This window comes from Mchenga conophoros, linkage group LG18, assembly GCF_057382185.1.
Source record: "Mchenga conophoros isolate Kocher_MC1m ecotype Shallow Benthic linkage group LG18, M_conophoros_male_GT1.1, whole genome shotgun sequence".
Lineage (NCBI taxonomy): Eukaryota > Metazoa > Chordata > Actinopteri > Cichliformes > Cichlidae > Mchenga > Mchenga conophoros.
This window is the reverse complement of record NC_140543.1, coordinates 2838465-2858488: the sequence shown is the minus strand read 5'-3', so window position 1 is coordinate 2858488 and position 20024 is coordinate 2838465. Positions and strand designations below refer to the sequence as shown.

The following is a 20024-nucleotide window of genomic DNA, read 5'->3' as shown; positions in this document are numbered from 1 at the left end:
CTACTGCATTCAGACCTGTGCTTTTGTATCTGTGTGTTCAAGCCTCCATTTCCGGAAACGTGAAAAAAAGATTATTTTTTGAGCTTTGACCACTCTGAGTCCAGTCTTTTTCTGCCGCCAAAAGAATGCAAAAGAACTGAATTTAATAACAGAAATAAATAGAATTGAATTTCTGACAGCAGTAAATAAAAATGGTCCCTGAGCTCAGTATGTTTGTGACTCTGAGATGGAGGTGAAACATGTGAAGCTGGGCTGTGGTTTACTGCTCTCTTCCTGTCACAGACACTGTTTGACATCTGTTCATCTGTTGGTTTTTGTTCAGGCTGCAGGGATCATTTCTCACTGTGGGAATCTTCCTTCCAACAGAAGCAGTAGTAGGTGGCTGAATGATCACGTTTAACTTTCTCTATCTGTAGTTTACAACCATTTTGCTTATCTCCAACTGAGAAATCCTCTTTCTGAGGATGACCATAATCTGAAGTAACACGACAATCTCTTGTATCAATACGCAGAATCCCTCTGAATGTTTCATTTTTCTGGTACCAGTCTATATCCCTGTCAGCGCACTGTTCATTTCCTCCACAGCTGAAGGAGACACTTTGTCCAACTCTCCTGGTCAATGTTAAATCATCCTGAATCAGCTGTGCTGCCATGGTAACCAGTGCTGTAGAGACACAGACAGATAGATGAAGGTTAGTGTGACAGTGTTTGTTACAGGTTGACTTTGTTGGCTCCTGATTGGCTGGAAACACTCACCTGAACACAGACAGCACAGAGCAGCAGCTGGGAGGAAAAGCATTTTGTGCAGTGGTGTTTCCTCTGGTGAACCTGGGGAGAAGTGGCGCTCTGATGCAGCTGAGGCCAAACAAGGACGAGCTGTGAGATCAGACGAGGGCCACGTGGTTTCTAACAGGTCCTCAAAGCTCCCATCAGCCCCTGCGGCCCACAGATAAGACTGCTGCTGCTGATTGACAGCTCAGCTGAAGCTGCTGTGGTTTCATCGTCTTCATTTCAATCTGACAGCAGATCCAAAAATCTGGGTCACATGATGCACAAACACTCAGAAACATTCATGTTGCTGTGAATTTACTAACACACACTGTTATCTGTGGTTTTCTTCTTCATCTAACTTGTTGAATATCTTCACCTTTTCTTTGTTTGTGTGAATAAAAATGAATAAATAATATTCACAGCATCTCATTTTTAATTGTTCTGTTTTGTTGACGACAGTTTTAAGAATCATTAAAATGATGATCATCAATTCTAATATCTATAAAGAGTAATAAAAACAGGGCTGTGTTTCACGTCAGCTTCAGCTTCATTTATTTGTACCCATGGTTAGATTTCATCTGCAGCAGGCAGTCATCCACCTTTACACACACATTTACACAACAGTACAAAAGCAGGAATATTTGGAAACATCTCTGTGATCTCTATAAGACAAAAGGATGGGAGAGGCTGGTGTGGTCTCAACACTGTTCACAGTGTTTCCTTCAGTGCTGCTGACAGCGTCTCACAGCGTGCTGTGATACCTGATACCTTGTAAAGGAGTCATTTACCTCAGAGCCGATTTTTAGGCTCTCGCCTTTAGTTCATGTTTGTTTTCATCACTCGTTGTCGTCACACCGAACCTCCTGTAATAAACTTCACTTAATTCTTCGCCATCGAGCGTCTGAGTTTGTCTGCGCCTGAGTCCACTCCTCCATGACAACATCTGTTTCATATTTGGTCTTTTTCACTTCATAGTAAATCACTTAACTTGTTATAGATTATTTACCCTGACATAAAACACAAATCTGTGGAATAAATCTCATCAGATTTTATATTTGCATTTAAGATTTTAAAATGACAGATTCTTTAAAAGCATCACTAAAGTTCAGCGAATTTCTAATTGATCCTCCTGCACTTGTGTCAAATATGGACACGCCTTTGTCCTCATGAAGGTTTGCCTTCACTCAGACCCATGCCCTGCTGTTCCTACCATGCCAACATACAGACACATGTCAGGCAATGAGTTGGAATAAAGTTGAATCAAACCTTGAAACACAGAGATGGATGATATTTTATACCTTTCATTTATAAACAGTCAAAGCAGACCAAGGCTGGACTGGGACAAAAAATCGGCCCGGGCATTTTGACTAGAGACCGGCCCACCAGGATAAAGATTGAAAATGTGACGTCATTCAGGGGTAAAACCGCAAAGGATTCTGGGAACTTGTGGCAAGAGGTACTAGCGCATGCAGGCTTTCAATTGAACTCAGTTACACAGCGATAAAAAGAAACACAAAAAATGGCAAGAAGCTGTTGTATTATTAACTGCAACAGCCAGTCGCATGACAGCCATGGGAAGCCGATCGTTTTTTTTTTATCGGATTACGTCGTTGAAGAGAAATTTTTTTAAGCCATGTTTCCGAAGTAAGAGCCGACGGATGGTCTGGATATACCAAATATAACGTCCCAGAACACTCCAGCTCACATGTTAGTCTGCTCCAAGCATTCCCACAAAGGCCAGAGTTTTTTAGTCGTTAATGCGTCATTTTTCTTAACATAATTGGTGATATAGGTTACAAGCAAGTCTGGCGCTGAACAGAAATTGTCGCGCTATGCTCCTTTATTTATTGTGCATTAATAGTGAATTGTCCTGACACAATATTGCGTTTCGCTTCTGTTATTACCATGGTACATTGACAAAAACATATACTTTTATTCACAGGATAAAACAGTTGTTTTGTATCACTAATTGCCCAGTACGATTACAGCATACAGTATTATTGTCACTGCTACATTTCTGTGATGAACCAGAAATTATTTCCACTACTAATTAATTACCGTTGAGCTCAAAGGTTATATTAATAAACTGTTAACGAATGTGTATCTATGAAGACGATTTGTGAGACTGGTAAACTTACCTTCGTACGATGGTCTTTCGTTCTACACGGTGCGTTTCAAGGTCCTGCACCCATCCGTCGGTAAACTGTTCCTGGGCTTGTTGCAGTGACCTGAAGTTACTAAACTTCATGAGTGTATGCACTCACTCCAAGAACCGTGTAATTATAAATGTGAGCGTGGTGAAAGTTGGGCAGCACGCTAATGTCTTTTGTCCCTCTGCGTGCTTGTAAGTAGAGCAGGGCGATATGGCCAAAAATATTTATCACGATATATATTTGAAAATTTGCGATAACGATATAACCGACGATATAATTGATGCGAGACAAAATACAACTCCACAACATTACTAGCGCAAAAAGACAACCTTCCATTTAATTTCACTTAAACAAGAAGCTGGTTTTTATGTACATTAAAGCTTTATAAAAATGTAACAGTGCAAATGCAAATTCCTTGCTGAAAGTTTAACCAAAAGGCATTTCCAGTAGAAATGGGCTGACGTATCCTGAGCATAACCATGTATAATATCCACTGAAGTTAAAAAGAGGTGCTTTGCAACATTAAACTGCAGTGTGCAGTGCGTATTTTTCGGACCATAAGGTGCACGGGATTATAAGGCACATTAAGCGAAACAAAGCAGTCAGATAAATCAAACTTTATTAAACTCATTCTTCTTGCTTCCTCCACTTCTGTACCATTGATTCATTAATGCTGTATTCTATCACAGCTGCTCTATTCCCATGTTGCTGCAGTATATTAATGACTAACCTTTGTGGATGGATTATCTCAGTTGTTCTCCTGACTGAAGTTTGGTCCGTTTACAGCATCCTGCCATGCGATTGCATTTGTCTCTAACCATGAGGAACCTTCACGTTAACTTTTATAAGTGGAAAAGTGTTAGTGTTCGTCCTCCAGCTTCACTGTTTATGTTATGCTAACATAGCTGTGTCGCTAGCGATCACGTAGCACATCATTATATACCAGCTAGCCCAACTTCAGTAACCCTACAAACGTTACTGTTGTTTAGTTTCCTGTCTTCATTTATGTTGGAAGTGATAGCAGAGCTGTACGTTTGAATTTTTTCAGAAATCTCTCAGTCAGAACATGCTGTATCATGCTTAGGTAACTAGCGAAACTAGCGAGCTAACTTCCGCTAGCTTCCTGCTAACTTCTAACTCCATTAAATGTAATAACTTTTGTTTTCATGGATGCCTGGAAGGTAAACTTTATAGTTACACCTGGTAAAGCAGCAATGCTGATCGTTTTATTAAAGATGAAAGAATTTAGACAGTTTTTAACTCTCAGTGATGCTGCAGTGTTGTTTGACCTGAAGATTACGGAGTTTAGGACCCAGATTACTCCCAGATTTAAGAGCATCTTAGTCCGACAAATACGACAATAACGACGGCCGCTTGCATGTTCTGCAAAGAAATGTGCTTTGTTGTGTATCTGACGGACAAACACCAAACCAGTTCCACATCACTGAAGTTGCACCATTTTTACAAACCAATTCTGGTTCATCTGTTTCACTCAACAATCGGCCATGTGCGCATGAAAACAAAGGCACTGCGCATGCGCGTTTTACTCCCATTCTATCGCGATATTTCATTTTCCTATCGTTGCTTAACATTATACCGGTATTACCGTGAACGTTATAATATGGCCCAGCCCTACTCGTAAGGGTAACCCTTTCACACCTTTGATTTTTTCCTCGTATCTTTTCTTTGTCTTTTCGTCGAGTCTGTCTTTGTACGGACCGGCATTGTTCTCCTTTTGTTTTGTACATTCCTTTTTTGTGCGGCAAAGAAAAAACAAGAATTTATTGGAATCGAAGAATGAACGTTTTGCGGTGCTGCAAATGCTTGCATTTGATGCGGTACTTGGATTGTTTTGCCACGAGTTCCCGGCATGCAATGCGTGAAAATCACGTGATTGCTAAACAAGGGGGCGGGTGCATTCAGCCTCCTCGGCTGTAATTGGTCCAGCCCAGAGTCGATCATGACCAATTGGCCAATCCAACACCTTTCATTATATATACCCTTCCTAAAAATAAAAAAAAAAACATCGGCCCATAAGAACAAAAAATCGCCAGCGGCCCACCGGGCAAATGCCCGGTATGCCCGATGGCCAGTCCAGCTATGAAGCAGACGGGGTCATTTTTGAGCCCAAAGGAAAACCTGATTATTTGCTGCCAGTAAAAAACTTGAAGTCGTTTAAAAACAGCTTCCTACATTAACTTTGACATAAAGCCGTCTGTGATCATCTGTTAAAGCGACCGACTCTGGTTGGGAAACAATGATCACAATAACTGATCATTTCATGTATTTTTTACACTGAATTGATCGACAATTTATACTTTTAAAAACACTGAAATGAAGTGGGGACATTTGTGACCCTGAGGACCACAGGTGTGTGGAAATCGGGACGACATTATGAGGGTTAAATCTTAATATTAATATCAACAGAATTTACAGCACAGCCTGGGTGAACTTAATAAATATTCAGCACTGGTTCAATCATCAAATTGATGAATGTTCTTTGTTTGAGTTGGTTTCTCTGTGCTGCTCTTAATTATAATAATTATGTTTTATTTCAATTATATTATTTGTATAAATTGTACTAGTCTGAATAATTAGGCTGATTAATCAATGACACATTTTGATTAAACATTTTACATATTTATGATTATTAGAAAAAGATGGAAAGATGCTCAATATCCATCTGAACTGATGGTGTTTTGTGAAATTGTTTTTACAAATCTTGTCTTAATTTATTCCCTTTTTCAGTGTTTTTAAATCATAACGGTTCAACTTGAGTTCTGTGGGATTTAATGTTTAGACTTCATCTTGTATTTGTCTTTTGTGATCGTACTAAACATCAACTCTGTAACAGCTCTGAGTTCACACTTTGTTTCTCTCACACACATGAACACAGATGCTTCCTGAATAACTTGAAGCAGAGTTCATGCTTGTAACTGTCGTTGTGTTATTAAAGTGAAAGCCACAGCTAACGGTGTGGAGGCTGCAGAGCAGAAACCCACACAGCCCGTCTGCTGCAGGAGAGCAAGTTTATGATCTGTGAATGCTGCAGTCACACAGGTTATGTATCACAGAAGAAATGAGAAATGCATTCTTAAAATCACAATCTTTATTTTTACTTCAGACAAATAACTACACTGTTATTTTGTTATGGTGGGATCTGAATGCATCAGCTGAGTTTTTCTGCAGAGATGTACAAAAGAAATCTTCACATAAAGAATCTACACTTTTACAAACACATCAAACATGTTTATTTGTAAATTTATATTACAGAGTTTAAGATGATTAAATGAGAAAAGGTCAAATGCTCAGTAATGAAACATTGAACCAACCAGAAGTTAATTTACCGGGATTTAAAAATAGTTGCGCAAAACGGAGCGTGCCCGCTCCGACCGGCTTTAAAGGGTTAAATGTAGTTTTCACAGAATTTTGTGTTGTTGATGATCTGGGAGCAGACACACACTCACACAAACAGGCTCAGATGAGGTTTTGTGGGATGACAGGAGGAGAGAAGTTTCAGTGAGGTGTGTAAGACTGCAGCTCTGCTTCCTGATTTCAACTCTGGATAGTCACATTTCGGGGGATTCATCAAATTTGGGCAGTTTTCTAGAAATGAGAGCTTCTCCATCCAAAGTGGGATGGATGTGGTCTCTGCTAACATGAACTGGTTTCTCCCAGAAGGTTTCCCAGTTATCTCTGAAGCCCACATGACTTTTTGGACACTTTGGTTCCTGCTGGTCTGATTGTGGAGGCCCAGAGAAAACTATGAAGTCTGACATTGTTTTGGTAAAGTTACACACGACTAGTAGTAGAATCAAGTAGAATCAAATTCTTCATCTTTAAATCTTTATTATTCACGCTTACAAACACAACTACACTGTTTGACATTTGAAAATCAACCAAAAATTAAACAAAAAACAAATAAAAGAGAAAAATATACCTGAATAAAAAGGCAGGGTAAGCACAACACATCATAACTAACATTTGTGAACACTGATCAAAGTGATGAATGAGATGAAACGTCGCGAGCATTCGCTGGGCACAGAGTGCGGATCCAGTTTGCTCCGCCTCCATTGCGGATAATTAGACGTGGAATCCCTCTCTCAGCAGCAAGACATCTCCCCCCCTCCCCTCCTCCCAAACATCTCCCAGTGTCACAGTGGATCAGGTCAGGAGGCAACTGAGGAAGCTTCGCCCCAGAAAGGCAGCAGGCCCAGACAAGGTGTGTCCTAGGATGCTAAAGGCGTGTGCTGCTGAACTTGGGGAGCCGCTACAACGAGTCTTCAACCTCAGTCTGCGACTGGGGAGAGTGCCCGCCCTATGGAAGACATCCTGCATCGTCCCGGTCCCCAAAAAGAACCGGCCCAATGAGCTGAATGACTTCCGACCGGTGGCACTGACGTCACATCTTATGAAGACTCTAGAGCGGCTCTTCCTCAACTTCCTCCGACCACAGGTACAACATGCCCAGGACCCACTACAGTTTGCATACAAGGCGGGTGTCGGAGTGGAGGATGCCATCCTGTACCTCCTACACAGAGCCCACTCACACCTGGATGGGGGAAAAGGCACGGTCAGGATACTGTTTCTTGACTTTTCCAGTGCCTTTAATACCATCCGGCCCTGTATGCTTCAGGAAAAACTGAACAGGATGGAGGTGGACCCCTGCCTGGTGGCCTGGATCTCCGACTACCTCACCGACAGACCACAGTACGTCAGGCTGAAGGACATCACGTCTGACACTGTGGTCAGCAGCACAGGAGCACCACAGGGAACTGTGCTGTCCCCTCTTCTCTCCACCCTGTACACCTCTGACTTCTGCTACAACTCTGAATTATGCCACATTCAGAAGTTTGCAGATGACACGGCCATCGTGGGGTGTATCTGGGATGATCAGGAAGAGGAGTACAGAAGTCTGGTGAGGAACTTTGTCGCATGGAGTCACACAAACCACCTGCAACTCAACACCTCAAAGACTAAGGAACTGGTTGTGGACTTCGGGAGGTCCAGAGAAGGTCCACTGCCGGTTCAGATAGAGGGGGAGGAGGTGGAGGTGGTCAACAAGTACAAGTACCTCGGGCTGTGGGTGGACAATAAACTGGACTGGTCATGCAACACAGAGCACCTGTATAAAAAAGCCCAAAGCCGACTGTACTTCCTCAGGAGGCTGAGGTCTTTTAACATCTGCAGGAAGCTCCTGAGGATGTTTTACCAGTCGGTGGTTGCTGGAGTACTTTTCTATGCTGTGGCGTGCTGGGGGAGCAGCACAGCAAAGAGGGACTCATCCAGGCTGGAGAAACTGATCAGGAGGGCTAGCTCTGTGGTCGGCATGAAGCTGGACACTCTGGTGACAGTGGCAGAGAAAAGGACATTAAAGAAACTGATGGACATTATGAACAATGCTGGGCATCCTCTGCACACGGCCATAAACAATCAGAAGAGTCTGTTCAGTGACAGGTTGCTTCTCCCCAAGACAAGAACTAACAGACTTAAAAACTCCTTTGTCCCACACGCCATCAGACTGTTTAACTCCTCTCTGGAGGGGAGAGGGAGGGGAAACAGGAGGACAAAGGAGGGGGGAACAACTAAGCTGTAGTGCCTCTTCACCTCACTGTGCAATACCTTGTGCAATACTTTTTGTAAATAGTCAACAGTGCAATAGACTCAATACTTGAAATGTGCAATTCACTTGTATTTTTATTTTTTATTCCTATTTATTCTATTTATCCCCTTCGTATATTTTATTTATATTTGTCTCTGTATTTATATATGTGTGTGTGTGTGTGTGTGTGTGTGTATATATATATATATATATATATATATATATATATATATATATATATATATATAACAATTCTGTAACTGTAACTTCGGTCGTTGCTGTGCTTTTTGGAAGTCGAATTTCCCAGAGGAACCCACCCGAGGGATTAATAAAGTTCTATCTTATCTTATCTTATCTTAAGTAGTGACGTTTTAGTTTTGTGAAAAGAAGGAAAAGTGAGTGTCGTTACATTATCATTCAGTTTGAGAGTTACAACAGAAAGTTATATATTTATTGTTTTCACGCGGTATCAGACGGGATTATTTTAAAAAATGAAGGGCATTTTTTCCTGATAATAATTTTTATATTCCTGTAACTTCATACAACTGTATAAAGACTTCATGAACCTCCAAAGTTTCAGGAGTAGTTAGTCATCATAAGAAGTGTTTGTGAACTAAAAATCAAGACTGTGGGATACTGTTTGTCCGTGACTTGGAGAGGCCACGCAGAGGAAACCAATTCTGTCGGGGACACGTACCCCAGCACGACACATGGCCAAACAGCCCCGTGGTTCAAAACAAAAAAACATACTTTTTTCATACTTGTGTTAAGTTTTGTATAGAAATTACACAAGATTCAGTCTCAGGTTAAATGTGATAGAATCAGCTTACACACTGATGGATGTCATGAAGCCGTGTTTGCATTTATTTGCACTGTTTTCCACTCTGCATGTCTATTTATGTTAAGCTATTAAAGGGTCCATTCTACAACATTTGAGCTGCACTCGTGTTTTCAGAACCAAAGAGTTTTTGAAATTGCATTTTAAATAACTTTTTGAATGTTACTTTAAATACTTAGATTTAAAGATCAGTATGGCTGAACTGTGGAATATTTTGGGCGCAGTATGTTTTTTGTATACAAGTATAAAAGAATAGCTTAAGTGTTTTGTCTTTAACATTTTAGTATGAACTTGTACAAAATGCAGCAAGACATTAAAATCTGTGTTATTGAATATATATTGGTCTGAGCAGGGAGAAGAAAATTATTTACTTTGATTATTAGGAATGAACGGTGGCCAATGCTGACCACACATAAAAACTGCAGACAAAAACTGATTACACTGATTATGTCATGGATATTGGGGAGGACACAGGCGCAGACAGTACAGGTTTTATTTACAATATATATACATGTGGAGGGGAATCCGGGGTTCCACAGGTCCAGGAAAAGGAAAGTTCAGGAAAAGTGAAGGTTCTCTCACACTCACACTCCACGATTCTACACAGCCAATCATTCATGTCCCAAGCAGCAGGTAGGTCACAGGTCCAGGGAAAAGTGTCTCGCACAATCATCCAGTGATGAGAGGATCTGCGTCCTGGCCTTAAATGGCAAACACAACAGCAGCGTAATGGGAGACAGGTGCGTGAAGCCCACAGTGAGCTCCGCCCAGTCAGAATGACGAGGAAAAGAGAGAGCAAAACAATAAACACATGTGGCCTTGTGGGGCCAGCCAGGCAGACACAGGGACCACGACAGATTACACTGATTACACTACCCTGCTACAGATAGACGATACAGTGCCAACGTCACAAACATAGAGTTGGTTGGAGTCACACTCATACAGACACTTGGACACCAAAAAGAACAACATACAGGAAGAAATACCTACAAGCTTTTGTATCAGTCCCTTCAAACATTTTACTAAAAACCAGAACGACTTCAGTATCTGTAACGAATTTGGGCTGTTTCATCAACGACTACATTTGTAGGCAAATCAACATCAGAATTCACACTTTTGTGAAACCTCAGATCAACAGAACCACTGATCGGAAATCAGCTCTCACCTTTCACAGTAACCTGAACAGTAGCTTCAATCATGCCCAGACTAGATATGGCCACACATGTGTAGTTAGCTGATTCTTGAATGTTGGTGAGCTCCAGCACACTGCGCCCTAATTGCATCTCCTCTCTGGACAGGTCCACCAAGCCCATGGTCCACTTGATATATGGCATTGGTGAGCCCACTGCTACACATGTTAGACTGACACTGCTGCCTGCCATCACTTCCTGGTTGGAGGGTAAAACGGAGAATCTGGGCGGGACTCTTCGTGCTAATGAAATAAAAAGAAAAAGGAATATGTGAGGTCATTATAATGCTTTTTGTGACGTTATGAATAGTTACGCCCATACAGCATCTCGAGGGTAAAGACTGACTCAGAACAGCTGACAGAATGCAGGGCTGATTGCTTCTGTCCAGATGTGCAGACAAGCACAAAGAGAATAATGGAATAACATAACAAGCACATTTAAAGCAGGTCTCACAGCAGAGTGTGTTATTGGTGGGCGTGAGAACAGCGTTTGATCACTCATCCATAAAACAGCCTCTATGATACACGACTGTATGCTTTTAACGAAATCATGAAATGTTAGCCGAGCCCATCTCTTTCTTACCAAAACACGAATAAGCATTTTATAAGTATAATGAGTGATTTGTCTCCCTGTGTCAGGGGCAGCTAGAGTTATACGAGAGGATGCCGTTAAAACACTGTCTGCACATTCCCACAGTCGGGCTTAAATCAAACCATGAGGGGCGAGGGTTTAAAGAGTTGTGTGATTTCATGAGATATCACAATGACCTTAATGATTAACTCCACAAATGAGAGAAACATTTTACCTCGTACGTAGAGATTGGCGGGACCAGAGTAACGCACACCAAGGCTGTTTGTGGCGACACATTCATATTTCCCCTGATCCGACTCCTCACTGTTCTCAATTTGCAGCGCTCCTGTGTAGAGAATTAGTGAATTGAGCTGTTTGATAGTGACTTGCTATCAGTAGCCAACTGTAACCCAGTATAACCCAGTTCATGATCAGACAGGATTACAGGTTTGGCAATAAAATACTTAAAGCAATACAAACATCCAGCAGATCAGGAAAGTTATAAAACATGTCTTCTTTACCTTTCTTTGTTAAGAGATGGTTCATTGCAATGAAGCTGCATTTAAAAAAGAAAAAAAAAACCTTTCATGTGCTCTCATTTTCCCCAACATGAATTTCTGAAAGCCAGTGATTGTTTTGGAAGCACTGTTTTCATTTTCATTAAACATTAATGTATGTAGTGTTTCTGTAATGTTTGAATCCAGTTTGTGCACCCTCCCAGTCCAGCAAGAAGAGAGGATGTGTGCTTCTGAAATATCTTTGGCTGCAGACACTCGTGCTGAGGAAACAGACTGTATGCAGATCCATCCATTTCAGTTTACAGTGAGTCTGCTCACCCCTACAGACTAACCTCATACTGCATAGCGTGAACTTTCCATTAATGTGACAACGTGAAGATGGAGGCTTCATGACTGAAAGAGCCTCTGGTCAGTTTTCTCTTCTAACTCAGCACCAATCTGAACTTGTCACGGTCCTGAGTTATTATTTTTATTAATCTGTGACTTCATGCGTTTTCATTACTAATGTTTTGGTTTCTGTTTTAGTGCTCTAGTCCTTCTTTGATCTGTTAAGTCTAGTTCTTAGGGTTCATTCTGGCGCCTCCATGTTTAGTGTGGGTTTAGTTCTGTCCTCACCTTTGTTCTTGTTCCCCAGTCAGTCGTCTCTCATGTTGCTCCTGTCCCTGTACTCAGTGTTCCCTCTGTGCGGTGTCTAGTGTGGGCCTCTGTGTCTGTCGTGTACTTCCTGTTTTATTTTGACAGTCCTGCTTTATGTTCGGCCTCTGTTCCCCATCTCGTCTGTGTAATTAGTCCCAGCTGTGTTTCCCCTCTCCTTTTCAGACACACACACTTTAGTAACAGTGTGAGTGCGTGTGTTAGAGAGTCGACAAAGCAACAAGTCTTTTATACATGTGGAAAATGTTGTGTGGAGTGACTCAGAGTTGGCAAAAATACAGACATTCTGTACTTAAGTAGAAGTACAAATACTACTGTTAAAAACTACTACAGTAAAGTACTGGTTCAACTTCTTTACTCTAGTAAAGGTGCAGGCTCTGAGATGTACTCAAAGTAATAAAGTAAAAACTATCTCTTTGAATCAGAATGTCTTTATCGTCATTGTTGCAGGTACAATGAAATTAAAAGTGGTCCCCAATCAGTGCATAATCCATAGAAATATGAAAATATAAATAAAAACAATAAAACTGATTAAAAATCAATAAATAAATCCCTAATAAGAATAGTATGAGCAAACATTCACATACACCTCCACACACACATGCCTCAGTCAGTGCATAGATCATTTCAAGACTGGCGTGATGGACATTTTTTGGTAACAGCATTCTGTTAGGTGTGGCTGTATGCAGACAGGAATAGGACCCAAGATGCAGACTCCGGAGACAGAACTTAAACCAAAACAGCTTTAATGCTGAACGCAAACATAACATAACTGGAACAAAACTCAAAATAAACTAACACCGGTGGACTGACAAAACACACAGCAAAATAAACGGTAGATCACGACACGGTCACAGAGAAACACTGGGCTTAAATACACAGAGGGAGCAATCAGGGAATAAGTAACAGGAGGGAAACACAGCTGGGGCAAATCAGAACTGACAAGACCAAAGAAGCGTAATCTGAACACACTGAGATAAGACAGAGACCTTCAAAGTAAAACAGGAAACGCATAACACAGACTGAACAAAGACACAGACTCGCACGCACTGTAACAGAGGGAACAGAGACGTGGGACGAGGGCAGACACAGACACTGACTGGACACGGGGATATAGCAACTAAGGATACACAGAGACGCGAACTAGACAAGGGGATACAGCTGACAGGGGAGACAGAGCAGCTAGAGAAGACAGAGACATAAACCATAAGACAGAACTCAAAGAAACCAAAAACTAGAAAGTATAAATAATATCATAAACTCAAAAACCCTGGGTCAACGACCCAGGCATCCTAACAGTACACACCCCCCCCCCCCCCCCCTTAAGGGCTGGCTTCCAGACAGCCCAACCAAAACATCAAAACAAAAACAACCCAACCAGGGTGGGCGGCGGGGGAAACAGGATGGAGGGCTCGAAACAAACCAAACAAGGAGCCAGAAACAACAAAACAAAAAACAAAAAAAAAGTGCAAACACTGGAGCCCGGAAAGCAACAGAACAAAAAACAGGCTCACGACAGGCGCAGGCGGCCAGAAAAACAGTTCACAAAAAGTTCAGGGGGGCCGGCCCGGAGGCTGACGGCACAACAGTCCAAACCCGGGCAGGTCAGGGGGGCGGCCCGGAGGCTGATGGTCCAAGAGTTCAGGGGGCCGTCCATGACGGCAACGACGTCCAGTCATCGGCCGGACAGGCCGGACAGGACGTGCAGGCCGGACAGGACGTGCAGGCCGGACAGGACGTGCAAGACGAGCAGGACGAGCAGGACGAGCAGGACGAGCAGGCCGTGCAGGACGTGCAGGACGAGCAGGACGTGCAGGCCGGACAGGACGTGCAAGACGAGCAGGACGAGCAGGACGAGCAGGCCGTGCAGGACGTGCAGGACGTGCAGGACGAGCAGGACGTGCAGGCCGGACGGGACGTGCAGGACGAGCAGGCCGGACGGGATGTGCAGGACGAGCAGGCCGGACGGGACGTGCAGGAACAGACAGATTGGAGACCTCAGGAGCAGACAAAGCTGAACACTCGGAGACTGGACCAGGCGGAGTTGCAGAGGCCGAAGCCGGCCCAGGCTAAGCACAGGCTGAGGCCGAAGCTGGACCAGGCGGAGGCGAAGCAGGAACAGAGGCTGAGGCTGAGGCCGGACCAGGCGAAGCTGCAGAGGCTGGGGCCGGACCAGGCGGAGCTGCAGAGGCTGGGGCCGGACCAGGCGGAGCTGCAGAGTCAGGACCAGGCGGAGCTGCAGGGTCAGGACCAGGCGGAGCTGCAGACTCGGAGGCCGGATCAGACGGAACTGCAGACTCGGAGGCCGGACCAGGCGGTGGTGGCTGAACGGCCTCGCCAGAACCATCAGCAGACACTGGGACGTGCTGGCTGGGTCCTCCCAGACCCCCAGCTGACGAGGCAAGAGGCTGAACGGGCCCCTCGGATCCTCCAGCAGAGACAGGTGGCTGAACGGGCCCCTCGGACCCTCCAGCGGAGACAGGTGGCTGAACGGGCCCCTCGGACCCTCCAGCGGAGACAGGAAGCTGAACGGGCTCCTCGGGCCCTCCAGCTGACGAGCCGTGAGGCTGAACGGGCCCCTCGGACCCTCCAGCGGAGACAGGTGGCTGAACGGGCCCCTTGGACCCTCCAGCGGAGACAGGTGGCTGAACGGGCCCCTCGGACCCTCCAGCGGACACAGGTGGCTGAACGGGCCCCTTGGACCCTCCAGCGGAGACAGGTGGCTGAACGGGCCCCTCGGACCCTCCAGCGGAGACAGGAAGCTGAACGGGCTCCTCGGGCCCTCCAGCTGACGAGCCGTGAGGCTGAACGGGCCCCTCGGACCCTCCAGCGGAGACAGGTGGCTGAACGGGCCCCTCGGACCCTCCAGCGGAGACAGGAAGCTGAACGGATGACCGAGGAGAAGAGCGACGGTGGCGTCGCTTCCTTTTAGATGAGGGAACAGGAACCGGTGGAGAAACGGAGACCTCCTCCTCATCCTCCGACCACACAGCCGCCAGAAAAAAGGCAGGTGAACGGACAGGCGAACAAGGTCCCGGCTGGCGTGAGGAAGGGGAGGAAGCCTGCAGTGGCGATGAGGCAGAGTGTGCGTTGTCCTGTGGCAGCGGTGGGGAAGATGTAGTGAGGGAGAGAGCAAGCTCACTAGCCCTGACTTGCTCTCTCCAGGCAGTTATGGTGTTCCCCAACTCAGTGTCCTTAGCAAACTGGCTAAGCCGGGAGTCTGAAGTTTAGACAGAAGAAGGATCATTTCAGTCTGCCTCTGATGCATACAAAGCTGCCTTAGGCTTACAGTACAGTAACTAACCAATAAGCCATCTTATGATAACCAACGTAACAGAACAACAGAATACAGAACTTAAACCAAAATTTATGATTCACGTCTTTTTCCCTAAAACACTGACCCTGAACTGATATCCTACTCTTTTAGTCCCTCTTTAAACTCTGGCACTCTCCTGTTTTTTTTTCTGGTCTTTGTTTGTTTGTTTGTTTGTTTGTTTGTTTGTTTGTTTGTTTGTTTGTTTGTTTGTTTGTTTGTTGAGGGGGGGGGGTCGCCGTATTTCTTATATTTTGATCATTTAAATCATGTGATTCTTCTAAAAGAAATTCTCCTGCTATTCTCCTTATTAAATGTGAGAAAACCACCATGGAAATCTGCATCTGTAAATCTCTAATTGTAATATGTTTGTCTGAAATAGGTTTCTCTTGTAAATGATGCACTGAGTCTCAATGTGACCTGTATACATAAATGTAAGTAAATAAAATAAAATAAAACATTTGGTCTTCATTGAAACTGACATACACATTTCATTGAGGTCAGTGGAAACCATAATCATTACACTAATTATCTGTGGGTGTCACTATTCTCCACACACAGGACACCTGAGAAAACCCAGAGAAGCGCTGCTGCTTCACCTGCAGCTCAGTCATGAGACACACGTCCGGTCTGTGTGTTAGTGTCACATTCTTGTCTTTGTTTTGACACGGTGTTTAAACCAAAACAAAGTTTAACATTAAACGTTTTAACATTAAAAATGTTTTGTATAACGATGAAACACAATTTTGTGTGATCAGGTAACTGACTGAGCATCTCCCAAAATTAGGAAAAGGCCACTACTATGTTATAATGCTGCACTATCTCAGAGACACCTCCAGCTCTTTAGAGTTTTACAGGACATCATGACTGTGCACATGACAACACAGTCTGTGATTCATTGTCTGTGATGCTCCTGTTGTCCTGCAGCAATGCTGAAATCAGGACAGTGTAGAAGGTTTGAGTGAGTGCTCTGCTGCAGAGCTCTCTAACTAAGTTCATTTTGAAAGCTTTTACCTTAAATGCTTACACTGAGCTTCAGCCAGAGGCTTACCTTGGCTTTTCTGCAAGTTAAAAGCCAGACTGAAAAAGAAAACAAAACAGAAATAGGAAAAAACACAACGAAAAGGAACAAAAACTGAAGTGTTTCTGGGGACACAATAACCTGACGGACCAGACCTGGACATGACAAACTAACAGTAAATGGCTAATAGCAAGCATGTATATGTGCATTATATGAATCATGTGATTAATATACACATTACTTTGAACCTTTTCTCCTCATAACACTAATGAACCGTCTTCTTCTCCTCAACGAGTCTCAGTGCGGTCCTTTGTATGTCTTGGTGCCAGTTCAGGGTCTGCCGGTGTATAGACCGGACAATCTAGCCCACAAAGCGCCCCTCCGACAGCCAAACCCATCTGTTCTCTGATTGGATTGTTACATTTGTGATTGACATTGACCAATCAGATGAAAGGAAGAAAAATAGGGTCACAATTTGTACTTGTAACTTGCAGGGTTTTTTTTTGTCCACACACAAATCATTTTTACACATACAAATCCTGATTTACAAGTACAAAATATTTATGACCACATTTTGAGCCCATAGAGTTTGTCTCCAAACAAACAACATCCTGTATATGGACACATTGATCAAAGAAAGTATGGAAATAAAGTATAAGCACATCTAAATATGGAACTGTTTGTCAAACATGATTTGGACACAAATTGGGGAATAATTGGCGTTTCAAATTTACATTATGAACGAACGAGCTTCAGGTGAACTCCCTGTTTTTGTTGAACTTGTACATTCAATAGAACAGCTCGCATCAGACTATTTTTCTGTACTGCACTCTATGTTTTTGCCCAGTGTTTGGGTTCTAAGTAGGTTTTAAAAAACCTAAATCAACATCTTTTTAGTCTAAAGAAGTTCAGGAAATCCTTTTAAATGTATGACCTGACATCTTAGACACCACAAAAGACAACACAATACATGCTTTAAAGGATGGAGCAGTTCCCATAGTCAGGTGGGAAACAGGAGGGGATTGGCTCTTAATTATATTACAGTGACCCTATGACAGCAGTATAGGTGAGGTCCCCAACCCCGTCCCCACTGGGCGGTGCTGCCTGGCTGTCCCCGACACCCAGAGGTACCACAAAAGTAAAAGTCTAATGGAGCGCTTTCTGCTGTGCAGTGTGAGTCTGTTCTACACACTCCACGGCATGAAGGTTTGTTCTCTTCATGTAATCAGTCAAAGTGCAACAAATTAGTGCAATAAGTTGAACATTAAATATCTATATCATTCCTTTAAATGAACAGAGCTCCTTGAAATCTGCTGCAGGTGAGCCACTGATCACTGCACTAATTACAGCATAAAATGCACTTTGTGTCAAAATACTCATGAAGCTCAATGTTTTATTGGATGATGATAAAGCTAAGGTGTAAATGAGGGCACTTACTCTCTGCCAGAGACGAGAACAGCATGCAGCTGAGTGAAAACAGGACCAGCAGCCCCCCTCGGGGGCGAGGGGACCCTGCCCGGTGAATATTACACACCATGTTACAAACTGTTTCTGCTCAGTCCCCTGCTGGCCACGTCCCAATATGTCAAGGTCAAAGACAAACACCTGAGACAGCAAACACATACAGAAGAGAGGTACACAGACATCAGCAATCAAACTTACCACATCTCTGCACACAGGCTGCTCAGAACATTAATGGAGGAGCCAGAGAGTTGATTCTGTTCTAACTTCTATTCTGTATGTTGTGTTTTCAGTGGGAGAAACATTTAACTTACCTATGTGACTTCTTCAGCCTTAGAGACTGAAAATGCAACATCAACGTGCAAAGAATCAACTTTCCGGGCTTTCCTTCCCTCTGTGACTGAGCATGTGTCAGGACATTGAGGCAAGCATCAGCTCAGAGACATAAACCACTATGAATCCATTTCAGCTGCATTGGTGCAAATTAGGGCAACAACATGTATCCTGAGAAGACAAGAGCAAGGCAAAGCCCCATAGTGGTAACACTCTGCTCTTATCCCTCCTCCTGACTTTTCTCTGGTTTACTTTTTGTTATTGTCCTCTTCTCTGCTGATGGCATGAGACAGTATCTGCAGCAGATTCAAGCTCCACAGGTTTTCTGCAGGGAGGAAGAGGAGGAGTGTTGCCAGAGCCCTACAAAGTGACCTCCACCTACTGAAGCTACTGAGGCATGTTTCTGAGGGTACTCAGGTCTATACTGAGGAAACGTGACAGACATGAAGGAGTCTGGAGGCACAAACATGACCAGTTTCGTGGTGGTCAGTGATGGCCTGGGGAAAGGAATGGTTGTGTTAGGCTGTGGAAGAAGATCTCAGAGCATCTTTGTGACCTCAAAGAGTGAAATGGAAATCAGTGATTTTGATTCTGACTATATATTTCTTTCGTTTGTGTAAATTTTGGACTCTGTTCTCTCATTGATCACACTCAGCATACCATCAGGTGTCTCACTCTCTGTGCAGGTGGAGAGAGCAGAGCTGTCACGATGCCAGAAATGTGGTAATCACAGAATTACACAATACACCAAACCTGACTTTCACATGATGATCACAAGTACATAAGTATCAGGTTATTTAAGTCTTTTTAAATCACTGCTGCATTTATTTCAATATTTTCTCTATCAATAATTTTGTGGCAGAAACATTTTTGTCAAAATGTTTAACACAAAAAGTCTTTATACTTCAGAGAAGTTTTAAATTTTCTGATTATAATTTGGGACACAGATGTTGAAATAATGCGGATACTGGTCAAAGCAGCCGTTTCTTTCTGTAAAACCAAACACACAGAAACTATCATATAACACTGTCAGCTGTGATTATGCTAGAAACTGCCAACACATGTTCATCCACACTGTGATTGTTCGGTCATTAAAATGTTAAAGTTAAAATTTTCCTGTTAGTAAAAGTTCTGGTTATAAACGCGTCATGTGTTTGATCCCAGAGGAGAAGCTGTATATGTTTAGAAAAGCATAAAACATGTAACTGTTAACAGTTTAAATCATTTTATAAATATTTGCATGTAAAACAAACAAATGTCAACATTGTATATAAATACAAAACTAAACTCGATGAGAACATTCAGGAACGATAACGGTGAACTTACTGAATCTCCTTTTTGTCTCCTTCTCTCAAAGTGTTTCGTTCTTTATTTATTTTTCAGGGAGTCCAACAACCTACTTTATGTAAGCAAACAGGAGTCAGGTGACCTGGTAACGGGCAGACGTGGGCGTGGCTAATTGTCCCAGTGTAACAGCTGATATTTGCTTACATAGTCCATTTTCCTCTAACAGCAGCACAGAGCTGCCAGCATGTTTAATGATTGACAAGATTAAAGACAAAACGTTGCTGTGATCAGTTCACGATAAATCTGATAAATA

General features: G+C 43.2%; 2 protein-coding genes across 5 annotated transcripts; both read right to left on the bottom strand.

Annotated features, from left to right (window-relative positions):
- Positions 1–168: 168 nt before the first annotated feature.
- Positions 169–13953, bottom strand: LOC146552873 (uncharacterized). Its single transcript, XM_085255066.1, has 5 exons — positions 13893–13953; positions 11360–11470; positions 10530–10796; positions 757–936; positions 169–664 (listed from the first exon to the last, which is right to left on the bottom strand). Exons 1-5 carry the CDS (start codon positions 13951–13953, stop codon positions 333–335), a joined length of 951 nt encoding a protein of 316 aa, XP_085111192.1. The 3' UTR covers positions 169–332.
- Positions 8786–19813, bottom strand: LOC146552872 (uncharacterized). Of its 4 annotated transcripts, none has more exons than XM_085254310.1 (4): positions 19751–19797; positions 18406–18749; positions 11360–18235; positions 8786–10796 (listed from the first exon to the last, which is right to left on the bottom strand). In XM_085254310.1, exon 3 carries the CDS (start codon positions 15271–15273, stop codon positions 13972–13974), a length of 1302 nt encoding a protein of 433 aa, XP_085110436.1. In that variant the 5' UTR covers positions 15274–18235; positions 18406–18749; positions 19751–19797; the 3' UTR covers positions 8786–10796; positions 11360–13971. The 4 variants fall into 4 exon arrangements, with proteins under 4 accessions (XP_085110436.1, XP_085110433.1, XP_085110434.1 ...); XM_085254307.1 differs by having other exon boundaries at positions 18406–18921; positions 19751–19788; XM_085254308.1 differs by lacking the exon at positions 19751–19797 and having other exon boundaries at positions 11360–15516; positions 18068–18235; positions 18406–19744.
- Positions 19814–20024: the final 211 nt, after the last annotated feature.

What these genes read in the sequence shown, in the direction of transcription:
- LOC146552873 (XM_085255066.1), bottom strand. Translation starts at nt 13,953, where the DNA reads ATGGACGGCCCCCTGAACTCTTGGACCATCAGCCTCCGGGCCGCCCCC. An exon ending in CGCCCCCCTGACCTGCCCGG is followed by an intron (nt 11,471 to 13,892) that starts GTTTGGACTGTT and finishes TTCTCTACACAG; the next exon opens with GAGCGCTGCAAATTGAGAAC. An exon ending in TGTTCAGGTTACTGTGAAAG is followed by an intron (nt 937 to 10,529) that starts GTGAGAGCTGAT and finishes TGTGGGCCGCAG; the next exon opens with GGGCTGATGGGAGCTTTGAG.
- LOC146552872 (XM_085254311.1), bottom strand. Translation starts at nt 15,273, where the DNA reads ATGAGGAGGAGGTCTCCGTTTCTCCACCGGTTCCTGTTCCCTCATCTA.